Below are 25,835 nucleotides of genomic sequence, written 5' to 3'. Positions count from 1 at the left end.
TCTGGGTAGTTCCTTGTCACTTACACAACTTTATATCAAACAGTTACAAGAATTCAGATTATTCAGCATCCACAGCCCTGAGCCTGACGGTGTAGTGTTAGTCATTGATGACGTCAAGGAACACAGTACTGGATGACGTCATTGCATGTGACTTATTATGTCACTATGTTTTAGAGCAGAAATTCAGGAAAGAATCAGCTAGATAAGAGCAAGTACCCCATGTAGATACGTGTGCCTGCAAAAAATATAACTCCACTTCAGTGTAACACGACTATTCATCTACTTTTCAGACGTTAATTTGATAACTGATGACTGGACAATTCACAGGTCATGTTTCCATAATTGACTGGTAACAGTGTCACTTTGACTGTTTATGACAGAATGTATATCTAGGCTGTATGGCACATTTGAGGCATGGATATGTTGCCAGTTCTCCTGCATGTATGGAACAGTCTGAAGAGTAGACACGGGATTATTACTATTATCATTGTAATCTATTTATATAGCAGCTCATTACAGCTCAACTGCTCACTGGCACTTTGTTTTTTTCCCCTCGATCATACAAGTCAATCTCAATATAACTCTTGCAGCCACTAGGCACACAAAGTCAATGTGGCTTTCTCATTCTTCTGAGGTCCCCATTCACAGCCCATTCTTTTCAGTGCATAGTGTTGTGTTCTGCACACTAGGGGTGTGACAATACTGAAAGAGTCTACACACAAAGTTTGCTGACATAAAAATGTCCAATGATTTGGGATTCTTCTTTCTTCCCTGAGGTACTCAGCACTTCTTTCACCTATCATCACAGAAAAACCTAAATTTTTGGTGGGGTACCTCCAGTAAGGTTCTGTGGGATTCTTTGGGGATGAAAGGGTCGGCCACAAGGGTCACAGGGGCAACTTTGGCCTCGGCCAGATTTCCTCCCAACCACTCCTGATTAATCTTCCATGATGACATTTTGTCCTTGGCCAAATTTTTCCCATCCTTGAAACAACTGTTGTTAAAGGCTTTTTCTTTCCCATCCTTGTTCTCATTTCAAAAGGAAACTAAATCCGGATATATATATTTAAGGAATAAGAGTGAGGAAAATGGATGAGTTCTTTCAATTCAATACCGAACAATTAAAGGTGAAACATCAGCTTGATTGTTATGTATGTAGTAGACCCTTTAGCTTCACAGGAAATTAAAGAAAATAGTTTTATATCAATATGTATCTCTGTGACATGAGTACTAAAACATAAATAACCATTGGTAAAAATAATCATGTTTGAATCAACACAATTCCCTCAATCCAAAATATTAAAAATAATTAAAGATAACAAAATTTATCTTTACTTTTCCATATATTATACCATTGCTACTATTTTATGCTATAATTTACCTACTTTTATATTCTAATAATTCAATTATCCTCACTTATTCCCAACTGGCTAATCTCAAAATCATTACTTTACTCAAAACTTCCACTTACTAAATATCCATGTTTTCACTTGGATGTCCATATCCATCAAAAGTGAGACTGAATGTTTACATCTTATGTCGACATAATTTGGACAGATAATACAATATGTATATCAAATGCTGTATCATTAGACTTTCCCTGGGGTAATAATATCCTAAGCTAAAACTCCCCTGGGAAAATTTGAGAGTCCCCGAGTTTAGGGTGGGGAAGAAATGGCTTGCTACACAGGGCATGGAGACAGCAATGTTCATAGCAATTGGCCTTAGTCCTACTCAAGTACCATATTACATCTCTCACTGGGCACAGAATACTGTGAAGTAGTTCACCATCTAGAGCAGAAGCCTGGATGCTCGTTGTCTAAGATGTCCCATTGATGACTTTTGATCCCTGGCAAAAATCTCTTGCAATGCTCTAATTTCCATGCCAGATGGATCTTAAAAAGCTGTCAAAGCATACATTCATAGCTAATGCCACCAGAAAACCTGTCTTCCATGAAAATGAACCACAGATGCTTTTTCCATAGGTTCAAAAGGATGATGGAATAATCGTGACAAGACATGTGATAAGTCCCATAACTTTCTCTGAGAAATGGAGCCTGTTAAGTATTGTGTGATCTCCAAGATGAATCACCCTGTTTGGTGAAGACAGATGCTACAATACCCATCTTGCGTGACATGTAGATGATGCTGATCCTTCCAGAGATGGTGCAGAAATTCTGCAAGCATAGGTACTGTTATAGGATCACAAGCAGTTCCATCCTGGATTCTCTACGGCTGGTTCCACTTTCAGTCATACAAAGTGGACACTGAAGACTAAACTAACTGAAGACTGAAACTCCTTCTGAAAATCTTGCTGACATGACGTGTCACTGGATAGTTTCCAATAGTGTAAGGGGAGCTGTTCCAGACTGTGATGGAATTGGATTGGTTAATTGTATAGTGTTGGCCTGAGGGTGGCTGAGAGGTGGGTTTCCTAGCAGAGAGAGAAAATCACAAATCCTGACCTTTGTTGGTTGGTGACATGATGTCCACTGAAGTGGCAGGTTGCTGTTAATCAGTGCACAACACACATACAGAAATAATTTGTTTTAGTGGCATTTAGACGTTGATGTGATGGACAAGGGAGTTCTGCACATACAACTTCTTTATTGCAGTATACGTCACATCACATATACTGCTGGGATAGGGAGCATGTTCATTCGAAACTGTTATTTTGTTCAGATTCTTGAAAGAATTGAGAAAGTTGTTCTATGATTTTGGATTTGTTCCATAGACATTGGAGCCATCTGTCATGACAAATACAAAATGTTTGTAAAACGATATCATCAAGCTTGACTGGGTTCTTGTGTACATTAAAAAGCTCTAAAAGTGCTCAGAGCCTGTGGCACATAACAACAGTAGAACCACTTTTATGAGCATACTTTATCTGAATTTCAGGTTGTGTTTTTAGTTTACATTGACAAAACATACATTTTCATCAGTGAGTGAGCGAGTGAGTGAGTGAGTGAGTGAGTTTAGTTCCACGCCTCACTCAGCAATATTCCATCTACATGGTGGCGGTCTGTAAATTATCGAATCTGCACCAGACAAACCACCCGATCCCGTTAATGACTTCTACGACAAGCAGAGTCACCTTTTATGGCAAGCATGGGTTGCTGAAGGCCTATTCTAACCCGGACCTTCATGTGTCCATTTTCATCGGTAATATGTACACCAAAAACACATGAAAACATAGAAACATTGATTTCTTTAATACATTAACTTAATAACATTATCAAATGAATGTTAACAATTTTTTAAGCCTACACCAATTTTTAGCAAATAGAATCCGCACATGTCATTTTCTTTCAAATCAGTAACTGATGAAAGACGGAAAAATTATGAAAGGAAATATCACCTGCCAATAAAAAATGAGTAATTCATTACTGTCTGACCTTTATTATTGTTTTAAGACCTGTGAAGATCTGGGTTAGAATTGATTTTCAGTAATCAATGCTTGTTGTTAGAGAAGACTGACAGGATCGGGTGGTCAAGCCGGTGGTCAAGCTCTCTGACTTGGTTGACTTGTGTCATTGCATCCCAGTTGAGGATATAGACAGTCATATTGTTGATCACTGGATTGTCTGATTCAAACTCGATTATATATAGACTGCAGCCATATATCTGAAAGATTGTTGAGTGTGGCATAAAACTAAACCTACTATTATTGTTTTTAAGAAGTAAAAAATATCTTCTCAAATATAAAAAAGTTCAGTGTAAGTTTGGTTGTCTGCAGGAACATACCTTCTATGACAATGTTTGGAAATGGCATACTCGGATACACTGAGAACAAGGTGCTGCCATGAACATCTCTTGCTCTATCCACCATGTTACTGACATTTACCAACATTTAGGTAAATGGTGTTATGGGCTGCGTTACCATTTTGTTAGGTTTTCTCACTCTTCCATTGTTTACATTTTGTCCACCAGCTAATTTCCATGCTTGAATTCACTTCCGCTTACATCAGCAGCTTGCCTCTCGTGCAGCTAAACTTAGAGCCACGTCGTATTTGCTGGCATTATGTCACATCTTTCAACAGCATAGCTTCACATACCCTGTCAATCGCTGTATGAAAGTGCATTTCAAGTACATTCCACTGTTTGTCATTGCTGCTCGATATTTCAAGTCAGTCTGAAATGCCTCCTAAGTGCAGATCAGCTTCAAATCATCGACTCGTGCCTGGAGGAGCGAAATCTGCTCATTTGAGCTCGTAGTGGGAACAGCTTGGTGACAACACTCCCATGGTGCCACCGATGGTCAGCACAGAGCCAGCTCCGGGGACCAGTCTCGAAGTTGCAGAGAGAGCCAGGGCACGATTTAGGTCAGCAGCACCTCACATGGACAAGTTACCAAACCCCTCGCCCGACAGCATGTGGGACATCTGATGTCAGGTTAATTGACTCACCGCATCATCTTTGGCACCAAATACATGGCGCACTTATTGGGCGGGCAAAACAGCGTTTGATCAATTCTGCGCTGCATTTGGTTTACCGTCTCTTTGGCCTATACCACTGGACCAATGGCTGCAGTTCACTGCTTATTTGTCGGTGTCAGGTAGGTCCCCTTCCACAGCCAGGTCATACGCATCTGCACTGGCAGCACTCCATAAACTGCATAATGTCTACGATGCGTCGCACCATTTTCTGGTTCAGAAAGCTCTTTCAGGTATGTCTAGCTGGCTTGTCTCACTGACAGGATACACGACAACCAATAACAACCACCTGCTTACAGAGATCCTTCATGCCTTGCCTCTGGTTTGCAGCCAGTCGTTCAATGTAACTCTGTTTCTTGTCGCATATTTGTTGACTTACTTTGGTTTTTTCAGAGTTGGCGAGTTGGTAGCAGCCTCAGCAAATGACACAACTAATAGAGCTTGCCTTTTTTCAGACATAACTGTCACAGTTGACTTTCCGGAGCTCCAAAACAGATCAGGATTGTCTGGGAACATACATCATGATTCATACGCTGCCAAACTCCCAACTATGTCCTGTTGCAGGTATGCAATGTTTCCGCTGCCACAGACCTACCGGTGCAGGATATTTTTTCACTCATTTTGATGGCTCCCGACTAACCAACTTTAAACTTCAGGCGGTGTTCAAAAAAGCATTGGCATCAATCCCGGAGCCCTCAACCCCAGTTTATACTCATCACATTCATTACACTTAGGGGCCGCCACCACAGCAGCATTTCACTGGGTCAGTGCACAACAGATCCAGGAACTGTGCCTTTGGAGGTCGGATGCTTACCAGACATCTGCATACCTTCCTTTCTATGATCTGCAGCCTGGTTCATTGGGTCCAGTTACTTGGTCCGGCTGCTACATCACACCGAGGCAGGATAGAGATTTGCCATCAGTGGCAAGCAGCAAGCGGTTGCCCAAAGGAAGGATGTGTTGGGCTCAGTTCTGTCCTTGCATCGACAAGCTCATAACTCAAGAGGCCCAGCCAAAAGTTGTAGTTATACATTTAGGCTCTAATGATCTCTGTTATACACCAGCAAAACCCTACTTTGACAGCCTATATCTTGATTTGCTGTACTTGCATCTTAGGTGTCCACACGTCACAATCATATGATCATGTATGCTGCCCAGGTTAGCATGGACAGGGGCACAAAATCCATGGGTTATTGATATTAAGCAGCACAAACTCAACAGGCACGTTGCCAATGTTGTGAGGGAGCTGGGAGGGAAAGTGGCTCAGCACTCCAATATCACATCATAGATCCTCATGCTTCAATCTCCAGTCTTATATATTGCAGAGTGCAATATGAGTCTAAACTCACTCTCATCATTTGTAGATATCTACAACATATAGCCTGAATATGTCTGAGTGCGGCTGCTAACTTGTCCAGGGATTGGGAAAGGCAGGGGCAATGGGCCATTGTGCACATTAGAATGAAAAATGGTCCATTAAAATTTGGAAGTTTACTATTGATAAAATTCAGGAGATGGCTAATAATCCTTACAAGAGCCATCAGAAGATGACATATACCCCTGGTCCGCACATATTTGAAAGGACAAATCATCTGACAGTTACTTGATGTTTTCTTAGATTAAGTTTGAATTGTTTCCAAGGACGTCATGAAAAATATAAATGCCATTTATCTGTACTACTCCAAGATCTGTCTCATATATCTGCCAAGATCTGTTCAAAGATATGAAATGGTTTTTGAATTGTCCTCTGGAAACGAAGCCTATCCCTCCATTTTGAGACTAAGTCAGATTGTTTCAATGGAAAGCAGGAAAAATAAATATGCCAAAACACTGTAAATAGAAAAAGGCAGATATCTGCCAAGTTTTGCTGTAAGATATTGAACAGTTTTCGAGTTGTGCTCTGAAAACGAAGCCCATCCCTCCATATTGAGAATAAAGTAGAATCGTTTCAATGGAAACTGGAAAATGATAAATCACAAAAATCTGTAAGTAGGAAAAGGCACCACTTTAGGGTCTCCCCTACATATCTGCCAAGTTTTGCAGAAAGATGTTTAGAAGTTTTTGAGCTGTGCTCTGGAAACGAAGCCTATCACTCCATTTTGAGACTAAGTCAGAAATGTTTCCATGGAAACCCAGAAAATTATTGTTATGAGTATGTAGTGAGAATAGCTTATATGTTATACTATACATATATCTGTAAATATGTTTATAAAATCTGAACTTAATCTAAAATACTTTAACTACCTGTTCACCATGAAGCTAAGAAGCTCTGCTTACCACTGACCACTCTCCATTGTATGTAATTAAGCTGGGGTAAGGAAAATACAATAAGATTGTATAACTACAGTTTGGGTTAGACTTGGTTAAGCAGGGTAACACAAAGAAAGGTGATCAGTTCCCAGGTCGGGAGTGAAGAGGTTGGCCAGGTCGGCTATCTTCATTTTGTCAAGTTGACAGTGCCACGTCGGCATAGTTTATGACAATTATTTGGATTTATGTGATCACATTCAGAGGAAGGAGATGGAAAAGGAGCAATCGGAACTGTTATGTGCTTAACAAAGTAAGACTTTTAACTATACACTGTGATACTTGTGTTGCCAGCATTAAAACTATTGTTAAAATTGTTGTGTGATCTCTCCACTTGTAACATTATAAATCACAAAAACCTGTACATAGCAAAAGGCACCACATTGGGCTCTGCCATACACATCTACCAAGTTTTGCTGACAGATAAGGAACTTTTTGAGATGTGCTCTGGAAACGAAACACACCTCGCACTTTTGAGACAGTCCGAAACGTTTCCATTGAAATCGAGAAAATGATAAATCACAAAAACCTGTACATAGCAAAAGGCACCACTTTAGGTTCTAACTGATATGTCTACCAAATTTTGCAGAAACATATTGAACGGTTTTTGAGTCCTGCTCCAGTAATGAAGCCCATCCAACCATTAGACTAAGACCACAATGTTCCACGGAAAAACAACAACAAAAAAAATGCCAAAACTCTGTAAGTAGTAAAAGACACAACTATTGGTGGAGATTATTATATCTATCAAGTTTGGTCTAAAAATATTGAATTGTTTCTGAGTTATGCTCCGGAAACAAAATGATTATGGACTGATGGACAGACAAGGTGTCGACTATATTTCCCCCTGCATTACTTGCCGGGGGGGATAAAAATGGCCCATCGTCAAAATTCTCGTTCCCATTCCCTACCTGTCTCATTCATATATTTCTTAACCATAGATTGTTGTTCACGCACATTGTCTCTCCTTCTCTCTTCCTACCCTCCCTTCCCTCATTAAGTGGTGTGGATGGCAACCACGGGCCACTGCAGCCCTCTCCCATCCTTGGTGCGGGGCTGTTTGGGGGGCACATTGCTTGCTCGATCTACCTGGATGCTCGGTACACGCTGTTACAGCGGGAGCCTATTAAGCTCCCACCTGCTGCTTCCGCAGCAGGGAGTGTTGAGTTTTTCCAGCATTTGAGCTGCCATGCCATGGCGGACCAACTTGTGCACACCTGTGCAGGTCTGCAAATGCTTTGCTAACCCGTGCAGGCTTTACATGCTACGGTGCAGTTTCCCGTCCTCGCCATCCAGACTGCGCCCATTTAACTCCACACTGGCTTTTGTCTTCATTTCTTGTGTTGGTGCCTTTAGGTTTACTTAACAGTCAGCTCATAATGACCTGTCTACCGGCCTGTCAATCAGGCAAAGACAGAATACTAAGTATCCTTCTAATCATGAAAGCTGTAGGTTCAGTGAGATTGTTGAAGGTCTGTGTGTCCTCTATGTCCTGTTCATGGACACAGGGTTCTTGATGCTGACACCCACATGAGATCATCACAGAAATAGCACCTCTTAACACAGAGTCTTGGAGAAGTCAGATATAAGAAACCAAAATGTCCCTTGGAACCATTACGTGGGTGATCTGCTTATGCCATTATGACATTTGATATTCAGAATATGAGTAGCCTGTTCAGTTATATCTGTTACCAATATAGCATTTTAATAGTTTTTAACAAGACATGACATTCTGCCACATAGTGACACCACTTTTAGATATTGCACATGACACTGATGGTTTAGGGTTAAGAGATTGAAATGTTTTTGTCATAAACAGCTCACAAATTCAAATTTCAACAGGCCCAAACTTCCAGATCATTGATTTTGTGAAATTTCATGTAGGTAATAATGCAAATTAATCATATCAATCAGTGTGTATTCAATGAAAGCTTTCGTATCAAAATAACAAGACATTAATGTGTTAAAATATATTTGATTTGTTCTGCTTTACATGATATGATATCGAACTTTCACTTTCATCAAACTTGTCATCTATTAAGCTCTGTAAATATTGCTTGGTGAAGTTGTTCAAGCATATTGTATATCTGTATATTAAGATGCATGTATCATGTACATGTTGTACATCTAATGCCAATCACTGACTTTTAGTACAATCTGCTTCTACAGTATTTTTCTCCTTTTCAAGAGCCAACAAGGTTTCAGCCCAGGAAAGTTCATATTTCAGTCCTCTCTGTTCCCCTTAAAGCAAATACCAAAGTTGTGCTAGAAGTGCTGGGCAAGCAAACTGTGACACCTATATTGAGAAGATTTGGTTCAGATTTCACTTTTCTCGACCATAACCCCCAACAACCCTTTCATAGCTTTTTCCCACTTTTGTACAGACAGGGTACTGTGGCATTGAGAGATTTAAAACCAGCAACAGCTGTTACAAAAAGTTATGTGAGGAAAATACACATTAACAAATTCTTGTTCTGCGACAGTTATTGCTGTTCTGTAGTTGTCAAATTGTTTGGTACTGAAATCTACATCTCATCATCATGAAAATAGGGCTGAAAGTGATAGTCTATAATTCATACGACTTTATGTTGAGTCAGTGTAATCTAACACATTCCCGATCCTAGAAAAGAGATATTAATGTTTTTTAATCATTAAAACTCACTGGAGAGGAAAGATTCTATTTGCATATAAATGGCATCCCAAACAGAACATATTACAGCAATGGTAATTACCATACCCAGAATACCGGACACACAAACTTCCATGTATGTTGGCATGGTTTTTAACTGAAGGGGAGTTACTATGTATTGTCTCCTGCTGTTCTGTAATCTTCTTATTGTGATCTGCTTATTTTCATTTCAGGTAGTACAATATTTTCAACCTTGATTTGATCACATTGACATCAAAGAACGGTCTGATTTATGAGTGAGTGAGTGAGTGAGTGAGGTATTTTTTTTATTTTATGCCACATTCAGCAGTATTCAAGCTATATGGCTTTGGTTTGTAAACAGACGTATCTGGACCTGACAATCCAGTGATCAATAGCATGAGCATCAATCTGTACAAATGGGAACCGGTGAAGTGTCAACAAAGTCATCAACACTGGCCAGCCGATAGCGTTAATTGCCTCTTACAAGCATGAGTGGCTGAGTGTGTAGCAAAGACCCATCAAGAGCCTCTACCTATCTCTAATGGCTGAAAGTCAAAGGAAACATAATGAAGCTGAAGTCCACTGAACCTCCATCAGGTCACAGCATCAGCAGCCAGAAACTCTCCTATATTTTACTCAAGTCTTAATGACACATACCACATCACCACTGGGGGTGAACACCTCATCTGTTGCTGAACCAATATTAATTCCTCCATTAGTGAAGTGCACTTTTACCTTGTGATACAGCAATCACTATCACTGCCACTGAGTAATCCTGCTCTGACAGCTTCCTGGATAATCTCTTCCTAATATTCCCAGGAAAGTTCCATCAACCATAAGAATGAAGAAACATGAAACTATAGAGTGATGTGTTCTGGAAGTTCTGCCATACAACGCACAGCAGACATCACCTTGCCTCATCCACAGCAGGTCCTTACTCAGTGCCAATGATAAAGCATGGTAAAATCTATCATAATCCCTTCTTCAAACACTAAGTCAAAATCAATAGTCTCATAATCCTCCTTAGTTAATTATAATTTCTATTTCAGTGTTTGAGCCGTCTCCACTTAGCAAGTTCTTTACCTTGGCTTTACCATATGGCAAGACGTTAACCCATATCATCTGCACCAAAACTGTACTCACATACTCATCCATACAACCACTGAACAAACTGAAAAGCACTGAGGACAGGATTGCTAGAGTACAGGTTATAGTGAATTGTAGTCCTGTCTTCCAGAAGATATCATTTCACAATTCCAAACACAGAAGTAATGAAATTTTGAAGAATACATTCACCTGTCAGTCAACCTGTACATTCACCTAATCTGTACATTCACCTGTCAGTCACATTGCACACTCACCTGTCAGTCACCTTGTACATTCACCTGTCAGTCAACCTGTACATTCACCTGTCAGTCACCCTGTACATTCACCTGTCAGTCACCATGTACATTCACCTCTCAGTCAACCTGTATACTAACATGTGAGTCACCCTGTACACTCACCTGTCAGTCACCCTGTACATTCACCTGTCAGTCAACCTGTACACTAACATGTGAGTCACCTTGTACATTCACCTGTCAGTCACCCTGTACACTCTCCTGTCAATCACCCTGTACATTCACCTGTCAATCACCTTGTACATTCTCCAGTCTGCCACCCTATACACTTTTGTGTCAATCACTGTGTACATTCACCTGTCAGTCACCCTGTACACTCCCCTGTCAATCACCTGTACATTCACCTGTCAGTCAACCTGTACACTCTCCTGTCAATCACCCTGTACACTCTCCTGTCAGTCATCCTGTACACTCACCTGTCAGTCAGCATGTACATTCACCTATTAGTCAACCTGTACACTCACCTGTCAGTCAACCTGTACACTCACCTGTCAGTCAACCTGTACACTCACCTGTCAGTCAACCTGTACACTCACCTGTCAGTCACCCCGTACACTCATCTGTTAGTCACCTTGTACATTCATCTGTCAGTCACTCTGTACATTCAGTCAGTGGCCCATTACAGTTTTCTGTCGGTCACACTTTACACACACCTGACAGTCACTACAGATGGAACTTGGATGTCACTGTCAGTACATCAGTTTGGCGCCTCTAGATGTACATATAGTTAAAGGATCAAAGTTGACACATACATAAGGGCCCACTACAGAGTTACCCAAAACATGTAGAAACTACGGAGGGAGTACCAAGTTACTTACATCCTTTAGGCAGGAGCCAGCTGAGATGGAAGATGTACGTGTCATTGATGAGATCTTGGCTGTAGGTCAAGTTCCTTGGCTTGTTGGGAAAGTCTTTCTCATTGACCGCTGTAAAAGACAAAGTGACATGTCTCTATGTGATTCACTGTCAATTTGGAGAAAACAGTAACTTCAACATTATAAAGGAACTAACACTAACAGACACCAAACCATCCTAACAAGCAGCAGATGACAGCTCAGTCTAACAGGGGGGATTTTGTGAAATTTGAAATAATAAACAATACAGCAGCTAAGTCAATTGTATGAGAACACTGGGTAAAAACAGATAAAGCGGGCAAGGAACTGATGGAAGTGTAAACTGATACTGATGTATTGTGGAAATACAACAAATTTGACTGATCATGTGCGTCAGAGACACAGCCTTGATGCACCAGCCCCAACCAAGGGTAAGCCTACGAGACAAATAACTCTTTGCTAAATGACAACTCTACTCTACTTTTGTCGTCAAAACAAGCAAGAGGCATTTCCTTCTGAAAGATTTGTTTTGCAAACAAGAGTCATCAGAGGATGACATATCCCCCCGGCCCCAAAATATTTGAAAGGACAAATCATCTGACAGTTACATGATGTTTTCTTGGAAATCATGAAAAACATAAATGCCATAAAGGCACCAATTCAACATCTGTCTCATATATCTGCCATGATCTAATGAAAGATATGAAATGGTTTTCGAGTTGTGCTCTGGAAACAAAGCCCATCCCTCCCTTTTGAGGCTAAGTCAGAATTGTTTCAATGGAAAGCAGGAAAAATAAAAATACCAAAACTTTGTAAATGGCGAAAGTCACCACTATGTGGTCTGTCTCATACATCTGCCAAGTTTTGCTGACAGATATTAAGTTTTTTCAAGTTGTGCTCCGAAAACAAATCCCATCGCCCCCTTTTGCGACTGAGTTTGAATTGATTTTTTCCATAGAAACTGGGAAAATGACAAATGACAAAAGGCAAAAGGCACCACTTTAGGGTCTGCCACACATATCTACCAAGTTTTGCTGAAAGATATTAAGAAGTTTTCAAGTTGTGCTTCAAAAACGAAGCCCATCCCTCCCTTTTGAGACTGAGTTTTAATTGTTTCCATGGAAATTGGGAAAATGATAAATGACAAAAGGCAAAAGGCACCACTGTAGGGTCTGCCACACATATCTGCCAAGTTTTGCTGACAGATATTAAGAAGTTTTTAAGTTGTGCTAAACAAATCACACCTCTCACTTTTGACACTAAGTCTGTAACATTTCCATGGAAACCAAGAAAATAATAAACCACAAAAACCTGTAAACAGCAAAAGGTACCAATTTAGGTTCTGACTGATATATCTACCAAGTTTTGCAGACAAATACAGAACATTTTTTTAGTTATGCCGCGGAAACGAAGCACACCCCACTATTAGACTAACACCAAAATATTCCATAGAAAAACAAAAAAATTAAAAATGTCAAAATCTGTAAATATCAAAAGGCACAACCATAGGTTCAGATTATTATATCTATTAAGTTTGGTCTAAAAAGTTTGAATGGGTTTTGAGTTACGGGCTGGAAACAAAATGACAGACAGATGAGGCATCAACTATATCCCCCCGCATTACATGCCAGGGGTATATCAATGGAAATTTCCATGCTTCGATTTATTTTTCTCTGTGAGCAGCCTAATAGCTTGTTTCAGTTTTCATGTGAAGCTCCTTTTCCTCATAAGCAAATCAGAAATCATACACGAAAAATATGTTTTTGCGTTTTACAATTCTTTTGCAAACACTGCAGAGGAGTACTCTTGTTTCTAAACAGGAATTGGAAACTTGGGAGCCTAGATAATGATTATCTGCCTGTATCACACAATTTGAGTAAAATAAGAGTTTATGAGAAAATGTTAACCTATCTTTCAACTTGAGTCACCGTGTTATCTCATGACATGTTTATCTGTGGCATTTCTTGATACTTGCATAGTGATATAAAATTATTGCCCTCTTTAAATCTATTGTGTCTTTTAACTGTTCAGTGCACTGAATATATCTTCATGTTGTTTTAACAAAAACGAATATCTACCTGTGAACTGTAGAATTTTCAGCTTTTACACACAGTCATTGTTTTCTATTGAAACTGAAAGGTGATCATTTATCATTAATGTTGACAATGTCACAAAGGCACAGAGCCAGTATTTATTATTTAATTTGGGTGTTATTTTAAATACAAAGTTGTGGAGATCTAAGAGTCCGCAAACCACAGGTTTGTAAAAAATAGAATCAAATCCTGCGTGAATGTGATGTCTTGTTGTTTGTTAGAACCAAGTCATCATGCATACTTCAAAGGTTCTGACCTGAATGTCCTAAGGTATAAATGACTGAATGCATTTTGTTGCATAAGTAGTTTAATCTAAACAAAGCTGGTAGAAAATGACAACTCATTTGAAATTTGAATTTTTCCTGAATTATCGCAGTAGTTATTAGTCAAAGACTATCAACATGGCAACAATAGCATGCAATAGTCTATCTATATCGCAATACTTCCTTCCACCCCAATAGTCTATCTATATCGCAATACTTCCTTCCACCCCAATAGTCTATCTATATCGCAATACTTCCTTCCACCCCAATAGTCTATCTATATCGCAATACTTCCTTCCACCCCAATAGTCACCCCTATTCTTCATGCTCCATGAATCACAGCTAACAACTAAACGAGCAGTTGCCTGAACGCCAGGCCTGCAAGTGCTTGCACCAATCTCTACTCATATAGGATAACTGTATATGGACGACAACTTCTTTAATACTGGAACACGACGCTTTGATACAGGTTCTTGTATCGTTTTCAAAGTGTAAATGATACAGGGAGAGAACAGGCGATATATATACATAAACTAATTAACAAGTGATGATAAAGACAACGGGTAAAAGGATAACATGGAAGCCAGTTGTGCACAGAGCCTAGTATGAATACAAGTTAACAAAGTGATGATAACTAAGGAAGCCAGTGAGGTACACAGAGTGGGTTGTTTGTACAGTAGGCTAGAGTGGTTTGATGAGCTCATCGTAAGCTGTGGGGATGGGGTACCCTTGGTCTCTGTTAATCAGGGGTCGGTATCTTTTGATGTTGATTGCTTCAGTTATTTTCCTTTTGGTAAAGTCTGATTGGTTCTTTGAGAGGATGGTGTAGTCAGTCCAGTTGATTTGGTGATCGGGATGGGCCGCTATGTGATCTGACACTGCTGATTTCTGGTCCAATTTGATGGTAGATTTCTGATGTTCCTTGATTCTGGTGTCGACAGGCACTGTATGAGTGCCCACAATTGCAGTCAATTTTGTAGGTTACATCCTTGGGGTTGGGTTTTATGGCTTGTGGGTGTTTTCTTCCACTGGCCTGTAGGAGGTTGTTGATGGTGACAGAGGTGGGGAAGGTGGTGTCTATTCCTGCTTGTTGCTTAAGAAGCCTGCTGATCTGGTGGGAGGGCTTGCCGATGTATGGGATGGAAATCTTTATTGGAGCCGATTCAGGTCGAGAGGGTTTGGAAGTAGGTGGTGATAAAGTTGCTGCAATTTTCCTGTTCACTAACTGGGGTGGGTAATCATTAAAGTTGACAAAAACATCTCTCAGGTGGTTGATCTCCTCATGCAGTTTTATAGAACATACGTTCTTAGCTCTTCTTGTAAGTGTGAAGATAATACCTGACTTCACTCGTGGAGGGTGGTTGGACTGATAGTGGACATACTGGTTGGTGTGGGATGGTTACGGTATACTGTTGTCTGAAGCTGGTTGGAATGGTTGCGGGATACAAGGATGTCTAGGAATGGGATCTGGTTGTTGGTTTCTGCCTCCATGGTGAATTTGACTCTGGGATGTTGCTTGTTGAGGTGGTTAAGCAGCTCTAGGGGGTCGTTGTCAGGTTTCAGGACGACTTTTGCTTAATGATTACCCACCCCAGTTAGTGAACAGGAAAATTGCAGCAACTTTATCACCACCTACTTCCAAACCCTCTCGACCTGAATCGGCTCCAATAAAGATTTCCATCCCATACATCGGCAAGCCCTCCCACCAGATCAGCAGGCTTCTTAAGCAACAAGCAGGAATAGACACCACCTTCCCCACCTCTGTCACCATCAACACCCTCCTACAGGCCAATGGAAGAAAACACCCACAAGCCATAAAACCCAACCCCAAGGATGTAACCTACAAAATTGACTGCAATTGTGGGCACTCATACAGTGCCTGTCGACACCAGAATCAAGGAACATCAGAAATCTACCATCAAATTGGACCAGAAATCAGCAGTGTCAGATCACATAGCGGCCCATCCCGATCACCAAATCAACTGGACTGACTACACCATCCTCTCAAAGAACCAATCAGACTTTACCAAAAGGAAAATAACTGAAGCAATCAACATCAAAAGATACCGACCCCTGATTAACAGAGACCAAGGTTACCCCATCCCCACAGCTTACGATGAGCTCATCAAACCACTCTAGCCTACTGTACAAACAACCCACTCTGTGTACCTCACTGGCTTCCTTAGTTATCATCACTTTGTTAACTTGTATTCATACTAGGCTCTGTGCACAACTGGCTTCCATGTTATCCTTTTACCCGTTGTCTTTATCATCACTTGTTAATTAGTTTATGTATATATATCGCCTGTTCTCTCCCTGTATCATTTACACTTTGAAAACGATACAAGAACCTGTATCAAAGCGTCGTGTTCCAGTATTAAAGAAGTTGTCATCCATATACAGTTATCCTATTTACTTCCAACTTCTAAAATATGCCTCTCAAGCAAATCTCTACTCAGTTTACATGTCACAAATGGTTATGGTTCTTGAAAGACAATGTCTGTAATATAAAGGAACTTGCCAAGTTTCAGTATGCAGTTTTGAACATAATGTTCCCCATGTCAGTAAACACATCTTCTGTCTGAACAGCAAACAAGAAATGTGGCACAGGACCAACATTTTTCCATGACAGTTATGGCCATACTCTGTGTCCTTGAAACTGCTGACATTGCACATTCATGTCACCACAGTTGCTATGGCTAACATACTCCCATGTGTTCCTTCCTCCATTATTTCAGTAGCTTTTGGCTATTCTACCCAAACAAACGACTCCCAATGTACAAAGACTTACGAAATTAATGCTTGGTTTTCATTTTGTCAAAATATCCGCAAAATTCTGTCAGGTATAATCAGGTAGTAAAAACATACAGATGAATTATTTTTAACCCCCATGGATGCTGAGGTTTCTTTTCCCGTGCACATTTTCATAAGGCTTGAAAAGTGAATGTTGTGCAAGAATTGCACTCGCATGGTCCTGAACCTGCATATGAAAATTACACAGAGATATAGAATACTACATTTAGTATCCGTTGATATAATATAAGCTCAACTATAAGCTGTTTGAGAAACAGACACTGCTAAATGTTGTCCAAGATTTTGTTATGCGTTAAAATGCCGTCAATTTCTCCGTTTTTCATAGTGCACCCACAAAAGCACTTTGTATGATTCTTTTATTTGGAGTACAAAATACAGAGTGATGTCTCAATGACGTAAGTGTATGAACGTGCATTATGTGTTAATATCTAACATTGGATGCTCAACATAAAAAATTACAGGCAATAAATGTGAAAGATGGATTTTCTTCTATGATGCCAAACGTTGACAGAAAAGTCATGTATTTGTCAGGGTTGAGATTGCGATCGGAGTCTCTACCAGCAGAGATTGCGATCGGAGATTCTACCAGTAGAGATTGCGATATGAGTCTCTACCAGTAGAGATTGCGATTGGAGTCTCTACTTGTAGAATCTCCAATCCTTCTAGTTGCGATTGCAATCAGAGTCTCTACTGGTAGAGACTCTGATCATATAAAAGAACATATACAATCACAATCCCTACCAGTAGAAGCTCAAATCTGTCAGGGTTGAGATTGCAGTCCTACACTTATGCAAGTGTAGCGGCCACAAAATTTCCGAGTCCCGTGCTGGGATTCGAACGACGGACCTTCCGATCCGAAGTCGGACGCCTTGTCCACATGACCAAAGAGGTTAACCCCGTCAGCAAGCTGACAAGGTAAGGATGTCATCTGTGGGATGACTCCACGCTCTGCTACATACTCCCCCGTCAACAAAAGGCACGTCCCGGGCCACATAGTTGGGTACTGAGGCTTATTTTGTTCAAATATGATATGAACGTGCTCAGCCCCACGTTGGGCGCCAATGTAGCGGCCACAAAATTTCGGAGTCCCGTGCTGGGATTCGAACGACGGACCTTCCGATCCGAAGTCAGACGCCTTGTCCACATGACCAAAGAGGTTAACCCCGTCAGCAAGCTGACAAGGTAAGGATGTCATCTGTGGGATGACTCCATGCTCTGCTACACAAGCCAGTGAATATTTAGAAACACAAAATCTATTTTCATATACAGTGTTCCCAGAAATTATTGAGAAAATCTTTGTATTTTTTCTGATGATGCTAAGATTGGAAAAAGGGCTTTCACTATGCACTAAATAAGGGAGACAAGTCTTGAAGGCTTAGAAGGCAGCTCATTACATCAAGAGTTATCTCCCTTGTCTGAGCAGACGCTTCCTGTGTTGACATGGCAGAATTTACAGCAAGAGAGAAAAGAAAGCTCATTCTAGATGATTTTGAAAGGGGTGAGGCTGATGCTAAAGTGGTAGCTTGTAGACATGGTATTCCTCTGTCTACAGTATACAGAACTTTGAAGAATATTCAAACAGGAACCGGGATAGAGCACAAAGCAGGGGCAGGTCGGCCTAGGAAATTCAGTGTTGTGGATCGCCGAAGACTTGGGCAGATTGTGAGTAGGGGCAAATTGAAAAGTGCTGAGAACATCAGAAATGAAATGATTAGCAGAGGAAGTCCTCAGGTATGTAATGAAACAGTTAGGCAGGAATTACAGAGACTTCATTGGGTGAAAAAACATGGAATTCCCTCACCGTTGATGAAAGATGCACAAAAGGAAAAACGTTTAAACTGGTGTCGGGCTCATGAAAATCAAGATTGGGATAATGTTTTCTTTTCGGATGAAAGTTCTGTTTGGCTTTTCCCTAACTGTGTGAAAATTTGGACCAAAGATACTGTCAAACCTATCTACCAGCGACCAAAACATAGCCCGAAGTTTCACATGTGGGGTGGCATATCGGCTCGCGGAGTGACGCTATTGTGTGTTTTCACAGAAACTTGACAAAAGAAAGATACGTTGACATTCTAAATGGTCACCTTCTTCCGACAGCACAAACATTGTATGAAGATGATTGGATTTTCCAGCATGATAATGACCCAAAAAACACTGCACGCTACACAAAACAGTGGTTGTCAGGCGAAAATGTTCAAGTTTTAGACTGGCCCAGTTACAGCCCAGACCTAAACCAAATTGAGAATGTGTGGGGAGTCCTGAAGGACAGAATAAACCAAAAGGGACTGAGAAATATTGAAGATATGAAGGCTGAGGTGGTCCAATATTGGGATACCCTGTCACACGATTACCTACAAACTTTGATGGGTAGTGTGCCTAGGCGTATTCAGGCATGCATTGCTGAGCGAGGAGGTCTAAAAAAGTACTAAAACAAGACTGAGACTGTAAAAGGATGATGTTTTAACATGTTTATGTAAGTAAAACGCCAGAAGTTAATAAACGTAATGAGTTACATGACGCAACATGATTCTCAATAATTTCTGGGAATACTATATGTAAACATAATGTAAACATAAAACAATATGCCACACCTTCCTTACATGCTGCTGTTGGTTGTACAAAAAATCAGTTTTTTAGGTTGCTATTTGATCTTTTGTTGCCAGGAAAAACTAAGTGATTTACTTATTTTCCTACTGTTTACAGTGGGATGTTAAATACATGCTGTCTTTAATCCCACCCCAACTCCTACATCTCAAAGTCATAGTTAAAAGTAGGAAGTTTGAATTCATTCCGATGTAAGTCTCAACTAATTATCAGTAATCGTCATAAAAACACTGCTTTTCAAAGAGGTGGGGAAATGACCAGGCAATAATATTCTCAGGTGGGAAATGTCCAAGAAGTTAATTGCCCTGCACCCCTCCTCCCAGAATGCCCACATGCCACCTACACCTTGTAACAACAAACCAATTCGGTATTTCCTGGGACAGTGTTAGAAAAAGCAACCATGCTTTTTCACCAATTCAGGTTTCTCTAGAACATAAAACAATATGCCACACCTTCCTTACATGCTGCTGTTGGTTGTACAAAAAATCAGTTTTTTAGGTTGCTATTTGATCTTTTGTTGCCAGGAAAAACTAAGTGATTTACTTATTTTCCTACTGTTTACAGTGGGATGTTAAATACATGCTGTCTTTAATCCCACCCCAACTCCTACATCTCAAAGTCATAGTTAAAAGTAGGAAGTTTGAATTCATTCCGATGTAAGTCTCAACTAATTATCAGTAATCGTCATAAAAACACTGCTTTTCAAAGAGGTGGGGAAATGACCAGGCAATAATATTCTCAGGTGGGAAATGTCCAAGAAGTTAATTGCCCTGCACCCCTCCTCCCAGAATGCCCACATGCCACCTACACCTTGTAACAACAAACCAATTCGGTATTTCCTGGGACAGTGTTAGAAAAAGCAACCATGCTTTTTCACCAATTCAGGTTTCTCTAGAAATATAATATGTTTGAAAAAAAAACAAACCTTAAGTTAATTAATATAATTGTTTACACAGTTCCAGTCAATCTTAATCTGTTAATCTCAATCTGTTAATCCAGTTTTCATCGCTACCTAGTTCTCGCTTTACTCTCATGGATTAATTGGTCTTTGGGAATCTTCCATTTTAAGTAGGTGAAATCTTTTTGTTGTTTGAACTAAATTTAGATATACTGGGCTGTAGGTATGTCAGATGTCAGAAGTGTTACACTGTTTATGGGTATATAAGGGGAATAGACTTGAGCATGAACCAGTTATCAGCTGAAGAGATCATCACACACCAGTGGACAATGGAGGAACAGAAGGCCAAGTTTTACAAACTGCTAAGCACTTCAAGCTACAAAAGATAGGATCTAGGAGGATTACCTACTGCCAGAAATCATCAAGAAATCATCATCCCCAAGGAGGATATATCTGACACAGTTAAACGGTATGTTATACATTCACAGTATTCATTACAATTAATACATTATTTAATCAACAATTTATACATTTGCCTCTTTATGTGGATTTGAATGAAACAGAAAATAAAATCCTTGTTTTCCTTTGCAGACGTCTTTGCAGTTGGTCATTCACGACGTGCCAAAACATGGGATGAGATCAAGGCTAACTACTCCTGGATCAGACATGACTTGGTTAGACTTTTCCTCAGCACTCAGCACATGCCCTGAATGTTCCACACCAGTCTAAAAGATATATCAATCATCCGGGCTTCAAGAATTAACACAGACTGGACAACAAGAATGACACAAGGATCAAGTGTATGTGCTTGTAAGGGCAGCTGTATAACTAACAGATGTTGTAAAAAACAAGGAGTAAAGTTTCTACAAAGTGTCACACAACCACAACTAACATGTGTCAGAATAAAGTTTAGTGCTATCTTCCTGTTACCTATTTTGTAAGTAAGATGTGTAAATATTGTAATAAATGTATCAAACTGGAAACATTCTATACCTTAGTAAAAATGCATATTATTGTTCAGCAAGTGTCTTTGTTGTTGTCCCACAGATAAATCAGCATTTCTACCAGCTGAATTGGAAATTGACAATTCAGTGGAGACTGCATTTGCAATCTGTACTAGTAGGATCGGAGATTCTACCAGTAGGGACTCCAATCTCAATCTCTACTGGTAGAGACTCCAATTGCAATCTCGACTGGTAGAATCTCTGATTCTACCAGATTGCAATCTCTACCCTGACATATATATAAAGAAAATGGGTCATTACTCCGCTATGCTTAACATAAGGTCAATGTAATGCAGATCAGGGCATCCATAGTTTCTCATCGCCAAATACAGAGAGACCAACAAATCAGTTTAGGCCTTTTCATACACACCGAAGCCCCACTAATCTACTTATCTACAGCTCGGCAATTAAAAATGCATAGCCCATTTGATGATAATCCGAAATGCGTAACTGAACAATGCAAATGTTCAGGGTCTCTACAAAACACTTGTTCAAGATAAATGACTTCTGATCAGTGGTTTTACGAGAAGAAGTTCAAAGTCTCAATGAAGTGGCATAAAAATGACAAAACAAAATGGATTTTGTAATGTTTAAACAAGCTTTATTAATCAACCTTGTCAACTCCTGTCTTTGTTACAGATATTTTGAATGTTAAACCTAACTTCACCTCAAAGAAAGTGCCTAATATGTACAACTATGTTGATGTATTGCATTACTACCAATGACTGATTTCTTACAAAATAGGGACTTTGCTAAAAAGAGTACACAGGGTTTTGCGATGACCTTTCCCTTGATTTAGGGATTGTTTCTACATGAACATGGGATTTAAAGTAATCTGACTATCTGTGTATTGTTATATGTTTTTATCATTTACATTGTAAATAACAGAAGAAGCCAGAAATGCTGATAATTACCGTTGTCATTCTGTTTGTGTTTGTGTCAGTCATGCCATGATCCAAGCTGCACAGAAACTTTGACAGTTTCTTATGAATTATCAAATCACTGCATTGTATTTATTCTTAATTTGTTATATCTTTAAGCTACATTACTCTTTCCATGCATATTCTAAAGGTACTGAGCCATTTTAAACAATGATTAGACAAAATTCTAAAAAATCACAAAATTTCTAAAAATCATACATAGTGTAAAGTCAGAATTTTTCTTTGTTTAAATTTCAAACAAGTGGAGTCGTTCAAGCACAGCGTTCATTTTCACACCGAACATCTTTCGTTACATTTTATCCAGACAGTTGGTATTGGTGGCAAAGACCCTTTGTAATCTGATTCTAAAATGTATGGGGAATTTAGAGATGTGTTTGTCACAGATGACTATAAAAAATATGTGATGTAATTGGTGTCCCAATACCAGCCTTCATGAAACATGATTTTGTAAACACTATCCAATGTAGCAGAAAGCGTGTATTTTCACAGACATCTCAGCTGATTCATCGGCAACATTTCAGAATTATCATCAGTGATATTGTGAAAAACTGATATCAGTGATCATTAGTATGCTAATTTTTAAATTCAGTACTCCCAATAATTATCAGATTTTCACATTTCAAAACATACTGCAGAAAATGCTGTGAAAGCAATTTCATAACGTGTCAAAAGAGGCAACATTTATCATGAAGCTTATTCTGAAAGGTTATTCGAAGCACTTTCACTCTGTCAGAGATAATAGTGGATAGCATCAAGTCACAGGAAATTTCCCAAAGAATTCACAAAACTGTCAAGTATATTTCTGTGTTTGATATATTTAGAATTTTACTGGACTTCAAAATTAGGGTTGAAGAGGAACGACATGTATGTCCCTGTGGCACCCAGGGGAGTAAACAAAATTGTAAATCAAATAAAGTTAAATTAAGATTGCAAAGCCTCATAATGTGACCTTCCCTGTTAAACATTTAAATATTAACATTTTATTCAACTTATGATAAAAGTTGCTTGAGAAACAATTATTGTTTCAAACTGCTATTACCAGCTTGTATTACAAGTTCAGTAGTTGGAACAGTGAAACAAATGCACGTGCGTTACATGATCAGCATTAACATAGAACAACTCTTCTTATTATCAGTGTTTCATTTAATCTCCTTGTAATACAAACCAATAATAGCGATTTAAAACTATGATGGCTTGTTAAAATCCTGAGGAATAACTATCTTGATTTTACTTTCTTTGATATACTGTACCGTTTAAAAGACATTTATTGGTACGTTTTCACTGCAGACAGACTATAGTTCCAATTTTTCTGCTACTGCATTTCCTGTTTTTTGCTGAGTACATGTGAGTATTGCCTCCACGTCAGTCAGGAGTTGGGTTAATGCACAATTTCCAAACAGACTGATTTCAATACCTGGGATAAATGGACATTGTACTCCTACACTACTTGCAGCTGCATGATGTCAATAGATGGTTCTTAGGATCAGTGTTCGCAAGCCTGGCAACAAGTCATAATGACAAATGTACTGAATGTTGGGGGGGTGGGGGGTTATGGAGTGTTTTAGAAAAAAATAAAAAGTCTGTTGTGCCTTTATACTTTGTCACAAGCAGACATACTGTTTGAGAACATTACCAAGGTCTTGAAATAAACCAATCACAACATTACTATTTATGTTAGTCACTGCCAGGGGTGATCAAGCAGCTTGCTTCACATAATTGGCATATCTACTTTAAAGCTTGTAGCAAGAATCTGTCCAACACTCCCATCACCATTAGCTGCCTTCCTCATTTTTCAGCATTATTATAGCATGTCAACTTCATTTGGGAGACAAGTTGAAAAGAATCCATATTTTCATCACTTTGTCTTAAACCCATGAACAGCATGACCTGGTGCAGACTTATCCAGAAACATAATGAGGGCTACACAGGATTCAAACCCACTACCACCAAAATGGTGGCAATTGATGTTCATCCCTGTCTCCAGCATATACACCATGACAGACATGAAAACATACTTCTGAATCGTGGGTTATTTTAACGTTTGTTCAGGCAAGGCTGACTTACAATTTATGGGAAACAAAAGCAAACTGGTCACTACTATTTGTTATCACTGTCAGAAAGTAGAGAGAATACTTTCACGATACTCAAATGCAATATTGCCAGTAAACTTATGCACAATTTTAAATAAGGTGTGATGCAATACTGTTGATGGAATTAATGTTACTATTTGGTGATAAATATATTAATCCACACGCAAATTTTTCTGAATGTTTCCATGTCACCAAAACTCATCTAGCCTATGCAACCAGTGACTTCAAGGTACAGACAGAAATAGTTGCATTTTTTGTTCAGAAGTGTTAAGAAATAGTCACTGAATACTTATACTGTTAGCGTTAATGTCTACATAACAAATTTTAATATATATCTTTAGCATCGTGTTAGAACCTGATTTTGTGAATGTTGCATTCAGGGACCTAACCTTCATAATTTGTATTCATCCTTCCTGTAATCATTCATTTAACACATGATGACAGGTTTAAACGCTATTACATGTCTAGTAAAGTGGACATAATTTCCCTGGGCTCTCAACACATGGTGGATATTAACTTTGTCTGGTTTTGATAAAACAGCCAATTTTAATGTATGTTTTAATTCAATTTAGTTCAAATTCTCATGTAACCTCCGTAACATGTTGCAGGTTACAGCATCTATTGCTTTGTTGCAATTGCCTTTATAATTACAGTGATATTGCATTTTCTGATTTATTACATTGACATTAATTGTATTTCATATTAATGCTTATATTTGAGAGCTTCATGTCAAATTGTAACCTCTGTCTGTAACACAGAGCCTATGTAAATTTGGCATTACTGATCGTATCGTTTGTTTTGCAGTTAAGTAAACTGTGGTATTTTTAAAGTTCAAACAGGCAAAATCTTCATGAAGTTATTGTTTTGACTGATTATGGTGCATGTTTCATGTAAACACATTTGAAATGAAACATTCAATTTCCATGTAAGTTTTTCATCAGACAAGAATGTTTTCACTTATCAGACATTTGTCTCGAACTGCTCACAGTAATACTCCCGTCTTCTTAGAATGTCCAAGACTGTCTGTTTGCTTATTTTGTACTTTTCTGCAAGGTCCTTCTTCTTCACTGCCGGTAGCCTCTCAGCATCGTTGATCAACTTAATCTTGTCAGTCAAGGTAAGGGCTGCATTTGGAAGTCTTCGCTTTGGTGGTAGTTCAGCCATTTTGTCACTGATGAGAAATTACTGGAGTATCGTCGTTTTATAACAAAATTGCATACCATCAAAATGACACTGAGTGAGTCATGTCAGCTTATTGAACTGCTTTGTTAATTCCTTTTGTTAATTGGTTACCATCACACATGATAATCCATTTGAAGTTGGTAATCGTCCAACTACAAAGCACTTCTGCCTCATGCAGTCCCGCTAGTCCGAGTTAATTAGCGATGTTTTCATAGTAAATTACCTTGAAGGGCGGAGATTTCAGTCTGAAATCCGAGTTACATGAAGTCCGAATTAGTTAGCCTATATATAATGATAACTTCTGCCGGGACCAACAATTTGGT

At 39.3% G+C, this 25,835-nt stretch overlaps 1 protein-coding gene across 1 annotated transcript in view; it reads right to left on the bottom strand.

Moving 5' to 3' along the window:
* The window catches only part of LOC137296319 (uncharacterized), an 87,628-nt gene that overhangs the window by 34,591 nt on the left and 27,202 nt on the right, over positions 1–25,835 (bottom strand). Inside the window, exon 3 of the mRNA XM_067828090.1 lies at positions 11,609–11,716. Within this exon, the coding sequence (XP_067684191.1) occupies positions 11,609–11,716 (108 nt within the window). The remainder of the gene's footprint in view (positions 1–11,608; positions 11,717–25,835) is intronic.

Source organism: Haliotis asinina, chromosome 9 (genome assembly GCF_037392515.1).
Source record: "Haliotis asinina isolate JCU_RB_2024 chromosome 9, JCU_Hal_asi_v2, whole genome shotgun sequence".
Classification (NCBI taxonomy): domain Eukaryota; kingdom Metazoa; phylum Mollusca; class Gastropoda; order Lepetellida; family Haliotidae; genus Haliotis; species Haliotis asinina.
The sequence above is the reverse complement of the archived record's forward strand: the minus strand, read 5'-3'. Positions and strand labels throughout refer to the sequence as shown.